This window comes from Triticum aestivum, chromosome 5B (assembly GCF_018294505.1).
Source record: "Triticum aestivum cultivar Chinese Spring chromosome 5B, IWGSC CS RefSeq v2.1, whole genome shotgun sequence".
NCBI classification, from domain to species: domain Eukaryota; kingdom Viridiplantae; phylum Streptophyta; class Magnoliopsida; order Poales; family Poaceae; genus Triticum; species Triticum aestivum.
Genome location: NC_057807.1, coordinates 307,682,828 through 307,696,179, shown reverse-complemented (window position 1 = coordinate 307,696,179; position 13,352 = coordinate 307,682,828). Strand labels below are relative to the sequence as shown.

The 13,352-nt window shown below is 43.3% G+C and overlaps 1 protein-coding gene across 1 annotated transcript; it reads left to right on the top strand.

Moving 5' to 3' along the window:
* The first annotated feature begins 242 nt into the window (after window positions 1-242).
* Window positions 243-4,008, top strand: LOC123111547 (GDSL esterase/lipase At2g42990). Its single transcript, XM_044532349.1, has 4 exons — window positions 243-668; window positions 742-2,172; window positions 2,281-2,495; window positions 3,076-4,008. Exons 1-2 carry the CDS (start codon window positions 279-281, stop codon window positions 1,444-1,446), a joined length of 1,095 nt encoding a protein of 364 aa, XP_044388284.1. The 5' UTR covers window positions 243-278; the 3' UTR covers window positions 1,447-2,172; window positions 2,281-2,495; window positions 3,076-4,008.
* Window positions 4,009-13,352: the final 9,344 nt, after the last annotated feature.

Here is a 13,352-nt window from a genome sequence, read left to right as displayed (position 1 = left end):
CCACCGAAACTTGATTAACTACCTAGTTGTTGGCTTGTAGTACGAGCTCGGTCCTAGTACGTTGCATGTAACGAATCACTGAAGTGCCAAGATTGGCGGCTGCAAGAAGCCACCGCCTCAGAGATGGATGAGCAAGAAGCTCGGCTCATCCTTCACCAATCACCATGCGTAGCGGCGCGCATCGGTGCGGCAGCGCTATATAAATCTTACGCTCGGTGTACATGTGCACGCAGCCACTGCCCACAGGCACAGCACGCGAGAATTTGAACTAGAGAAACATGTCCTCACGGCGACATGCCATGCCCGTGGTCTTGGTCCTAGCGCATGCCGTCCTTGCACTGGCACTCGAACGCGCCGCCGCTGGTCCAGGCGAGGTCCCTGCGGTGATTGTGTTCGGCGACTCCACCTCGGACACTGGCAACAACAACTTCATCCAGACCGTAGCCAGGGGCAACTACGCTCCGTACGGGCGGGATTACGCCGGCGGCGTCGCCACCGGCCGCTTCTCCAACGGCCGCCTCCCCGCCGACTTCGTCTCCGAGGCGCTGGGCCTGCCGCCATCCGTGCCGGCGTACCTCGACCCGTCCCACACCATCCACCATCTCGCCTCGGGCGTCAGCTTCGCCTCCGCAGGCTCCGGGCTGGACAACATAACCGCGCAAATCCCGGTAACCATGCATACTGTAGTAGTACAAGTTCAATCAAAAAAAGAAAAACTAAAGTTGAATTGGATGGACGCAGTCGGCGATGACCCTGAGCGAGCAGATCGACCACTTCAGGCAGTACACGGAGAGGCTGAGGCGGGCGAGAGGCGAGGCGGCGGCGCGCCACATCATCGCCGGCGCCCTCTACATCTTCAGCATCGGCGCCAGCGACTTCATGCAGAACTACCTCGTGTTCCCCGTCAGGGGCTACAGCTTCACCCCGGCGGAGTACGAGGCGTACCTCGTCGGCGCCGCGGAGGCGGCCATACGGGCGGTGCACGGGCTCGGCGCGCGCGCGGTCACCTTCGCCGGCCTGCCGCCGCTGGGGTGCCTGCCGCTGGAGAGGGCCGTCAACCTCCACAGACCGGGGGACTGCAACGAGGCGTACAACATGATGGCCATGAGCTTCAACCGCAGGCTCGAGGGGATGCTGGGCAGGCTCGGCCGGGAGCTGCCCGGGGCGCGGGTGGCGTACGTCGACCAGTACGGCCTCCTGTCGGCCATGATCGCCAGGCCGTGGGAGCATGGTTTTGAGAGCTCGGCCCAAGGATGCTGTGGCAGTGGCACGGGGTATGTGGAGACGGGGGCGCTGTGGGGCTTGGACAGCGCGCTGGCGTGCGACGACGCCGGCAAATACGTCTTCTTCGACGCCGTCCATCCGTCTGAGAGAGCGTACAGGATGGTAGCCGGCGCAATCCTAAATGCTAGTACGTCCCACTCGCGCTCGCACCGGTTCCACTGACGCTTCTCCGAATTCGGACGTCAGATACACAGTTCCTAGAATGATGGAGGCAGATTCCATACATGTAAAACAAACAAGTAAAAAGTCTAGGGACCAACTGCAACACGATGTTGGAAGTAAACCCAACGTCCGGTCTGATTAGTACTCCGTGTCCAACTAGTATATGAGTTAGTTGCCGTGTAGGAGTAACTAGGCAGGCTAGCTGCCATTTATACCCGTGCAAGTCCCTTGTAAACCAAACCGTGAGTTGAAAAGAAGCACTTCGTCGAGTTCAGTCAGCGAGTTGGTTCGTCATCGGTCGTTGTTGTAGTCGGAAATTACTCGGCGTCGGGACTGAACCAACGCACGATCGAAAGAAACAGTGTAGCGAGCAACTGGGCTTTGTAGATGCAGCCCAGAAAGAAGCTACGTAGGCGCCAGATCTCCTAATTCAAATGGCCTTTCCCCAACCCGGCCGTCAATCCAAACCAACCGCTCCCCTCCTGAAACCCTAACCTCTTCTTCTCTCTGCGGCGATGGTTGCTAGCAATTTCAGTCCGACCGAGCAGCAAATCGATAAGCAGCCCACGTTCGTTGAGCTGGTGCGTGGCACTGACCGGTGTAAACTGGCTGATCTGCACACGGAAAAAGTTAAGGCACTCTTGATTTACGATCCCAAGAGGAAAGCTGTAGTCCCTAGCCGTTTCTGCAGCTTCCACCTGGCCAGCTTCGACCATGATGAAGAAAGTGAGTATCTCGACCTCCTTCTAGCTCTAGCTATTATAATCGGAAGCGTTCATGCTCTTGTAGTCTTGTTTGTTCTGATTTGTTTCTTTGATCTTTGTTAATTTGCAGCAAAAGTTCCACTTGGGCCACCATATGAATCTGATGCGGCTGATATGGCGGGTTCATCCATCAATGTCATCTCCTTGAGGGTTGTTAAAGCTGGCCCTGAGCACACATACCCGGTCGAGGTTTATGGTAGAGTTATTGCGAGGGATGAGGTTGACTACAAATCTGTCTTTCTGTTTGATCGTGAAAGGAAGGATGCCCAGTTCATCAATTCGGAGGTATATATTTGTTCCTTTCTTCATTCTTATACAGTACGCCCAATTTAGATGTAGTTACCCTCTTCACTGTAAATCTGCCATGGACCTTGGTTGACTAGTTATATTATCTTCCTTTTAAAACGTTTTAATTGACTGGAACATTATAGTGCTAGGAGGTTGTCATCATGTGCTATCTATTGTTTTGTCGATATAGCTTACTAGTAATCTGCTTTTTCTTGTCAAGAAACAACACCTTTTCATCAATTCTGCCCTCTTTTATTTTCTGTGAGATTTCTTTATTGAGGTCCTGTCACTTGTTTAATCTGTTTCTGTGTAAAGTTGGATTATTTGAATCAGGAAATGTTTTAATGTTTGCAAGTTTTAGTCTTATGTCTTGCTCATTTGACCATACATACAGGTCACAAATGTATAGACCCTCTGTAGAAACAGCAGTGCAGCAACAGAATGTTGTTGAGTATGATTTTTGAAATAGTTTTAGTTTCTCTGACTAGTCATGGTTTCCATGTCCAACTTTGTAAGCTTGTTCAACTACCTGGAGTCATGTTTTGATTCTAATTGTTGTTCTGAACCCTTTGTGCAGAAAGATATGTTAGCTCTGACAGGTCCACGCCGAGCATTGGTTACTGATGGCTTGATGTGTTTCGAGTTCGATTTAAAGGTCAAGGGCAAGGGTGGGCCTGATCGTGATGTACAGTTCAGCAAAGGTGTAATACTCTACCGTCACAACTTCTACAACAAGCGCATGATCAGTCAGCTACCTAGTTTCTAGAGTACAGTGAAATTGGTATTGCAACATGTGGCATCTCCAATGGCAGCTAGTGTTGAAGTCAGTCTTGTGAAAAAACAACAGCTTGGTGATCGTGCTGAACACTTCAACGGTAAAATAACAGTTGGGACTACTAGAAATTATAGACAGCATATGGTTGTTTATTATAGTAGTCTGCCTAGTGGGGACTTGGTGACGGAAACTGGCTCCCTTGTGTTGGATCGTAACCTGTTAGCTGTCCCGCGGCGTATACGAGACAACACACTCAAGGGAGATGAACAAGAGACGATCTATGTGTGTTTTCTTGGTGCTGGTTCTGAGATTGAGGATGAGGATTATATCAGGCCTGAGGAAGAAGATGAAGATGAGGATGACATTACGTCTGACGAAGAAGGCAGAGAGGAACCTGATGAAATGGAAAGCGCGGGTGCAGAGGAGGACGGGGACGACCCTACTAATCTTGTTGCTCTCAAATACCCTCTGAGTGAGACTCTGTGCGAATACGGCTTCCTCAAGCTGAAAGTGAAGGTTCATTGGACTGCTATCATTGAGGCGCCGCTGCATGGTGAATTCTTGACAAGATTGGGTGTCCTCCCAGAAGGTTATAAGTTGCCTGATTATCGACGGGGTTCGGCCGATGGTTCTTTCTGTGAGTGAGTGTTTGTATTTTCCTGGTTTTCTATGCTTATTCTCGTGGTTGAACGCTGATGTAATTATTGGAGGGCATGGCAGCCTCTCCCTTACCTATGTCGTAGCAGTAAGAATTGTGGTCTTCTGCCTCCCTTGGCAATGAATGTAATTTTCTTTTTCAGACTGCAGAATAGTTTGTAAAATCTTGTGCAACGATCTAAGAGCAAGGAAAACTGCCATGTCATAAAAATCAGCCTTATTAATTAGTTATGTAATAGAGTTGGAGGTTACTACATTTTTCTCTTCTCTTTCCTCATATTTAGGGGTTGTTTGGATAAGAAGATTTTGCTAAATCAACTTTCCCTAAATGTGTCTTGGGTTAAATTTTTCCGGGTGACTCTGAAGCTATACGAGGTTACCCATTGGACGTTTATAGAAGGATACATTTTTTTTTTGAGAATCTTATAGGAGGGTACATGGGCATGGGAACTTGAGCGTCATGGAAATTTCAGTGTGAGGTCTGCCTACAGAGCTAATCTAGCTGGAAGCAGAATGCTGAACATGTATTACTTCAAGTTCATCGTTCAAAGCAGAATGCTGAACAGTTCGGGCCAAATCCTGAAAATAATAATCAAAAGCGTTGTTGATGAGCCTGCGTAGAATTAGGTATTTGGTCAGGTAAAGTCTGACCAAGCCAATAATTCTTAGCTGGTATTGTTGGATGATCGGACTGAGACAGGCCCGGTCATTTCTTTATTTTATTATTACTAGCAAAAGGGCCGGAAAAAAAATCATAATCTCTGACGGCCATGATCACATTTTGATGCATCATTGAAATAAACTATTACTCTCAATTTCGTGAAATCATGAACAATTTTTTTAAACTCGTGAACATATTTGAAATCATGAATGCTTTTTAAATTTGTGAACACTTTTATAACTTTTTGAACTCATGAACATTTTATAATATTTGCAAACATTTTATAACGAATTTGTGAATATTTTTGTAAACAATTTTCTTGAATCGGCGGACATTTCTAGGATCGACGAACATTTTCCTGGAAACTGGTGGAACAATTTTTATAATTCACGAACATTTTCTTTGATGTAACGAACATTTTCTGAAATGCATGATTTTTTAATCAGCCAACATTTTATGAATGAATAAAAATATTTGTAAGTCACGAACAGTTTTTGAATTTTGAGGATATTTTCCATTCATGAAATTTTTTTGAATTGGGAAATTTTTGTTCAATTTCATTAGCATTTTTAATTCATGGATTTGTTTTTTAAAAATCATGAACATTTTTTCCGAACAAATTTTTTCAAAATTTCGAACATTTTTTGAATAAGCAAACATAGCCGCGAACATATTTTGAATCCACAAACAATTTATGATTTATGAAATACTTTATTTTAAAATTCTCATTTTAATGTTTGAAAGTTTTTTTGAAGTCCCAAATCATTTAAAGTAGAAAAAACCAAAAACAGAAAAGAAAAATAAAAAAAAAATAAAAAACGATATTTAGATACCAGGCCGCCCGGACATGGGCTGGCCCAAACGGGAACTCCGCGTCTTCTCCCAGCACGTAGCGCGCGCGGGGATTCCCCTCCGTAAAACGTGTTTTTATCACTTATAGGTGGCATTGGTAAGTAATATTTTGTAAGTTTAAGGGCAATTTCTGTGACGTACCGCCAGAAGCAATAGCCCTCTATTATTACTACTACTATCAAAACGGCCCGTGAATTGCAACGGGAGGAAAAAAATCACCAATGACCATGACCATATTTTGCTGCATCATTGAGATACACTATCACTCTTATTTTCGTGAAATTGTGAACAATTTCTGAAAATTAACAACATATTTCTTAAAATCGTGAACATTTTTCAAATTTTCGAACATTTTACAAATTCACGAACATTCTTAAATATTTTCGAACATTTTTATAAAACAATGAACGTTTTTTGAATTCATGAACATTTTATAATGTTGGCAAATATTTTTAAAACATTCGAACATTTCTTAAAACATTTTTCTTGAATAGGTGAACATTTCTAGAATCGAAGAACATTTTTTTGGAAATTGGTGGAATAATTTTTGAAATTCATGAACTTTTTTTAATTTAATGAATATTTTTTGGAATGCACGATCACGTTTTGAATCAGCGAATATTTTATGAGTCAATAAACTATTTGTAAGGCACGAATAGTTTTTTAAATTTTAAGGTTAATTTTCAATTCATGAACATTTTTTAATACATGGGCTTTTTAAAAAATTATGAACATTTTTTCATTTCCTGAACATTTTTTCAAAATTGCGAACATTTTTTAGAAATCACAAACATTTCTGAATTATTAAAATAATATAAAAAAGTTCGTAATTTTAATTTTTTTGAAAGTTTTTTTGAAGTCCCAAATTATTTAAAGTAGAAAAAAGATGGAAAAGGAAAAATATAAAAACGAATGTTAAAAACAGGCCGTTTGGAGATGGGCTGGCCCAAACAGGCGTGCTGCGTGAAAGGTTTTCTATCACTTATATATATATATATGTGTGTGTGTGTGTGTGTGTGTGTGTGTGTGTGTGTGTGTGTGTGTGTGTGTGTGGCATTTGTCTCAAAAAAAAACTTATATGTGGCGTCACTTGGTAATATTTCACAACTTTTGGGGTAATTTCGATGACATACCACGAGAATCAATAGTCTCTTTATTCTTATTATGTATATGTATAGATAGGTATAGATATGCAATAAGAAGAATTCTTCCATTCTCTATTTTTCTTTCTACGGTCACTAGGATTCTTATAGGTTAAGATTTTTAATGGAATAGAATAAATATTTATGTTTGGCACATAATACCCTAGAAGGCATAGGATATGGATAGTCTTTAGAATGCAATAAAATAAGTGACACCATGTCTATTTTCCTTTGCTAAGAACATTTCTAATCGATCCCTTATAAAGCAGAGTAAGCCTTGGAGTAAACCTTAGTGGAGTATATTTACTCCACTAAGTTTTGACTGGACCTAGCTGAAACCCTATATATAACGGAGTAAAATCTCCATTTGCCTCATGAATTTCGTCGAACACTTGCTATGCGCCTCCGCGGGAGCGACGACGATGGTGACCATGCTGACGAAAACAGTGGACACGTCACACGAGTAATAGTGGACAGTGAACTTTAGTGCAACAGTCGGCTCGGCTTGGCACGGCTGGGCCGTGCCTCCATGGTTTCTAAACCATCTCTGAATTGTTCTTTATCTAAAAATATGGTGGAAGGGTTTGCCTTCCTAGCAAAGTTTGCCGTCGAGGGCACTCTGGAAGAGCTGCTCCTGGCCAGCGCAAGTACGCTCTGGAGGTAGCCACTAAACGACAAGACTCCTTGCTGCACCGCCTTGTCCAGCGCGTATATGGTGTCCTCCAGCACCAAATTCATGGCCGCGGGTTGAACTTGTCCAATGCATGTGTGTCGCCGAGCACCGGTCGTCCTGTTTACCGTGACGTTTTGCAGGCGGCGCTCCAGCGTTTCCACCTCCTCCCTGCCCAGCGCACCACACAACTCGGCCTGCACCACAAACAAGGCACCACGTAGGCCATGGCAGCAAGGACCTCACGCCCGCAGGCCTTGACGGTGTGGACGAGCACCACCTGTGGTGGCCTTGTGACGTGCCTCCCGTTCCTCGTCGTCGCGGTCACTGCACTCGTCGTCTACCTGGGGCTTCGCCCCACCAAGTTGTCCTTCTACCTGCAAGGCGCTCTGATACGTCTTCAACCTATTTATAATTTTTAATCGTTTCATTATAGTAGCAATCTTGGATGTTTTATATGCATTTACAAGTAATTATATATTATTTTTTGGGACTAACCTATTAACTTAGTGCCCAGTGCTAGTTGTTGTTTTTTTTGCCTATTTTTGCTTTCCTAGAATATTAGTATCAAACGAAGTTCAAATGCCACGAAATTTTTTGGAGATTTTTTTCTGAACAAAAGAGACCCTACAAGCTTCGGGAGAGGGCCAGGAGATGAAGGAGGGGGCACGAGGCGCCACAACGCACCCTGGTGGCTCGTGGGGCCATGTTCACCCGCTTGACCTAATTTTGCCTTAATAAATTCTCTAAAATCGGGAAACCAACAGAGCCAACCAAAATACTTTTTCCGCCACCGCAAGTTCCTGTTCTCGAGAGATCCCATCTGGAGGCCTTTTCCGGCACTCTGCCAAAGGGGGAATCAATCATGGAGGGGCTCTACATCAACCTTGCTGCCCTTCTGATAGATGTGTGGGTAGTTTAACATAGACCTACGAGTCCATAGTTAGTAGCTAGATGACTTCTTCTCTCCTTTTGATCTTCAATACAATTTTATCCTCAATCTTCTTGGAGTTCTATTCGATGTAATCACTTTTTGCGGTGTGTTTGTTGGGATCCGATGAATTATGAGTTTATGATAAGATTATCCATGAATATTATTTGAATCTTCTCTGAACTCTTTTATGCATGATTATTATAGCTTTGTATTTCTCCCCGATCTATTGATTTGGTTTGGCCAACTAAATTGGTATTTCTTGCAATGGGAGATGTGCTTTGTGATGGGTTCGATCTTGCGGTGCTCAATCCTAGTAACGGAATATGACACATATTTGTATCATTGACATTAAGGATAAAGAGATGGGATTTATTCATGTGTGAGTTTACTTTGTCTACATCATGTCATCTTGCTTAAGGCGTTACTCCGTTCTTTATGAACTTAATCCTCTATATGCATGCTGGATAGTGGTCGATGTCTGGAGTAATAGTAGTAGATGCAGGCAGGAGTCATTCTACTTGTCTCGAACGTGATGCCTATATACATGACCATTGCCTTGGATCTCGTCATGATTATTCGCTTTTCCATCAATTGCCCAACAGTAATTTGTTTATCCATCATATGCTATTTTCAAGAGATAAACATCTAGTGAAAACTATGGCCCCCGGGTCTACTTTTATCATGTATTAAAAATCCAAAAATGCCTTGCTATAATTTTTCTTTACTTTATTTATTTCTGTCTTATTTATCTATCAATCACTACAAAAGTTAATCTTTGCAAATAACCGGCGAGGGATTGACAACCCCTTGTTTGCGTTGGGTGCAAGTATTTGTTATTTTGTGTGCAGGTACTGCTAGCAAGGTGTTGCGTGGTTCTCCTACTGAATTGATAACCTTGATTATTAACTAAGGGAAATACTTATCTCTATTGTACTGCGTCATCCCCTCTTCAGGGAAATCCCAATGCAACTCACAAATAGCAGGAAGAATTTCTGGCACCGCTACCGGGGAGATATCATCAACATCTATCAAGTGCCTATGCATAAACTTTATCTCCTTGCATTTATATTATTTGCCATTTGGCTCCGTTTTCATCTCCCCCACTTCTATTTTTTTTACAAAAATACAAAAATATTTTTCGTTTGCCTTTTTCGTGTTTGCTTCTTTGTTTGCTTGCTATCTTGCTTGCTTTGTCGCGATGTCTCGAGAGAATTATCATGATATCTCTTGTAATAGAAGGTTGGTCGAAATTGAGAAAAATGCTAAGGACTTCCTGTTTACGCAATTTGAGCATAACATTTTTTTCACCGGAGAACTTAAATAACACTCTACCTAGATGCTATTGCAAAATAACTCGATGATGTTAATGAAGAAGTTGCTAACCTTCAATCTTAGTTTGATCTTACTGAAAATTTGTTAGGGAAAATTTCGGATGCACAAACTACATTAGTAAACCAAATGGCAGCTAAGACGGAATCATTTGCACTTGGTAAGGATGAAGATATTAAAATGATTGGTGTCACACCCATTGAATCTTTTTTTAGTGATATTAAACTTGATGAAAAGGGGATTGAACAATAGTCAACTTTAGCTAGAAGGCGTCCCCATAATTCGGAGGGTGAAAATCTTAACGAGAAATTGATAAAAGTGGGTTTGGAGAGGTTAGAACTTTAAACAGTGATGTGCCCACTCTTTTGGATTTCAAGAATTTTAATTATGATAGTTGTTCTTTGATTGAGTGTATTCTGTTGCAATCCATGCTAAATTCACCCAACGCTTATGAACAATATAAGACTTCTACTAAACATATTGTAGAAGCGATGATGAAAGCTTTAGAAGCAAAGCTAGACTTGGAGGTTTCAGTACCTAGGAAATTATATGATGAGTGGGAACCCACCGTTAAAGTCAAAATTAAAAATTATGAGTGCAATGCTTTATGTGATTTGGCTGCTAACGTTTCCACAATACCAAAATCTCTTAATTTGCACTTAGCGGATTCCACTATTATGAAACCTTTGCGCAGAATAAATGATGTTCTTATTCTTGCAAATAGGAATTATGTGCACGTTAATTTCACTGTGCTTGATATTGATTGGAATCCGTCTTGTCCCATAATACTTGGTAGGCCTTTCCTACGAACCATAGGTGTCGTTATTGATATGAAAGAAGGGAATATAAAATGTCAATGTCCCATAATACTTCCCTAGAAAGAGAACTAAGCCACCATATGAATCTATTATGAGGGCCACTTATGTAATTAATTTAAGGATGACACACTTGAACCTATGCATTACGCCTAGCTAGGGGCGTAAAACGATAGTGCTAGTCGGGAGGCAACCCAATAGTTATCTTAATTTTCTTGTTTCTTTTTCTATTTTTTGTGTGCGCACAATTACATTACTATTATGGTTGTGTTTTCTTGTTTTAATTAGTGTTTGTGCCAAGTAAAACCTTTGGGATTATTTGGAAGCTAGTTGCTTTGGTTCTGGGCAAAAACAGAAACTTTTATGTCTAGTAGCAGAATTGTTAAAATTTGCTGGAGTGTGATAAAATTATGAATTGTTTACACATAATTGATATACAAATTTCCAACCTTGTCCTATTTTTTCAGAATTTTTGGAGTTACATAAGTATGGTCATTGTTCGAATTACTACAGACTATTCTATTTTTGGCAGATTCTGTTTTCATTGTGTTGTTCACTTGTTTTGATGAATCTATGGATTGTATTAGGGGGGGGGGGGAATAAGCCATGGTAAAGTTAAAATACAATAGGTATAATGAAATAATAAAATATGAATGTGTATTCAACAATACCTTAAGTAGTGATTTACTTTATTATACTAACGGATCTCACGAAGGTTTTCTTGAGTTTTGTGTGCTGAAGTTGTCAAGTTTTGAGTAAGATCACGATGGATGAAGTAATAAGGAGTGGCAAGAGCATAAGCTTGGGGATGAGGCACCCCAAGGTAATATTCAAGGACTCCCAAACATCTAAGCTTGGGGATGCCCCGGAAGGCATCCCCTCTTACTTCTACCGACCATCAGTAATGTTACTTGGAGCTATATTTTTATTCATCACACGATATGAGTTTTGCTTGGAGCGTCGTGTATTATATGATTATTTGTTTGCCTTTTAGTTTGTCATAATCATCCTTGCTGGACACACCTTTTTGAGAGGAACACACATTTTTCATGATTTGTTAGAATACTATATGTGTTTCACTTATATCTTTTGAGCTAGGCGGTTGCTCTAGTGCTACACTTATATCTTTTAGAGCAGGACATTGATTAAATTTTGAAGAAATAGGTGAACTCTCATGCTTCACTTATATTATTTTGAGATTTCATAATAGTAGTGGTAATTTGCACAAGATATGAATTTGGTCCCGATGTGATGAATATTCAAGAAGGATATAATAAAAACTTTCATGTAGATCACTGGATATGATAAGTTTGATTCCTTGCAATAGTTTTGTGATATGGAGATGATAATCTGTGAGTTATGCTAGCGAGTAATTGTGATCTAGTAAGAATTTGGTGTTAAGGTTTGTGATTCCCTATGCATGCACATAAACTCAATAGTTATGTAACGAAGTTATATCCTACTTATGGCGCATTATTCAGTGTTAGTTATTCTCAATGCATGTTTATGATCGTTTTTGATTTTCGGTTGGTTGCTTCTTGACGGTGTACAAAAGTATGGGCTCTTCTGTACCCCTTACTTATGCACGAGTAGTCGTAGCACCGCCTGCGGCAGGGCTTGGCGGGGCAGGAGGAGACAGGAGACAAGACTACCAAGACAACATTCAAGACAGTGAACATAGCAGAGGACAAGCTGGACCTCCCCCGGCAACATCTTTGTCGGGGCGGCTTGTGTGGCCCCGGCAAGGTCCTTACCGGGGCAACCCATGAAGCACCAGCAAGGCCATCACCCCTGGGGCTGAGAGTTCTGACATCATTGACAACTTCAAGGCCAAGGCTCGGGGGGCGCGTGCATTGTAGCATGCAGATCTTTGTGAAGATTGATAGCTTGCTGGTCCACATGGGAATAGAAGACAAAGACCCCCAGCAATACCCTTGTTAGGGACGACCACGAGGGCCCGGCAAGACCCTTGCCGGGGACAATTGCGGGGCCATAGCCAGGACCGCTCCCGACAAGGTTTTCGCCACCTCACGCCCATTCCAGCGTAACGGCCAGCTTGCCAGCTAGGCAGACGCCTCCGTGGCGGCATGAAGATCTTCGTGGAGGCTCTACCACCGCGCCAGCAAAACAGCTAGCCAGCCAGCCTAGCGTTGCATGCCTCGTCAGCCTGGACGCGTGTCAAGGCAAGGAGAGGCAGCGACGAACGGGATGGGCTCTGTTACCACCCCCGATAAAGTTAGAGGGCACGTAGGGAGCGCATTAATGTGTTTGTCCTACGATGTTAGTGATAAGCATGAGCACTGCTGCTTTCCACCTCCTGTGTGCCGTTGTGGCAACGCCTTTGACATAAAAAAGGAGGCCTAAGGCGTACTGAGAGAGGATTCGGATTTTTTGGACTGGGCAAGCACCGCAGCTAGTTCAAGAGATCAAGGACACAGAATATACACACAAGCAGGACTAGGATTTTACGCACAATTGCGGCCTGAACCTGGGTAACAATTCCTCGCGCTGATCACTAGACCTGCCTTTGCGCAGCTCTTCTCCCCGCTAACCGTAGAAGGGATCCCCGTGATCCCATAGGCGTCGTTTCCCCGACATCTTTGGCGCGCCAGGTAGGGGGGCGAAGTTCTGAAAATCTGGTCTAGTAGTTAGTGCAGTAGCTCCTTCATCACCATGGCTCCGAAGAAGAAGATGATCGTGGCGGTCGATTCGTCTAGAGTCGGTCCGCCCGTGCCAGTGCGGACATGCAACGTGGAAGGCGCCGGTGGCGGAGGAGACCAAGATCATCCACGCCACCCTGATACTAGAAGCCAGGCGAGTGGCGTCGTCCGCAGCGGCAACGACGATCCGCCCGCCGTCGCACCCAAGGATGGAGCCGTGTTGCCTGCGGGCGACGCGGGGACCTCCAAGGGTAGGAGGACGACCCCGCCGACGCACGCACCGCAGTCCTCCCAGATCATGCGCGAGGAGCAGCGCCGCGATGTGGGTGACCCCGGGTGTCATCGCGGCAAGAGCCCTC

What these genes read in the sequence shown, in the direction of transcription:
- LOC123111547 (XM_044532349.1), top strand. Translation starts at nt 279, where the DNA reads ATGTCCTCACGGCGACATGCCATGCCCGTGGTCTTGGTCCTAGCGCAT. An exon ending in ACATAACCGCGCAAATCCCG is followed by an intron (nt 669 to 741) that starts GTAACCATGCAT and finishes GGATGGACGCAG; the next exon opens with TCGGCGATGACCCTGAGCGA.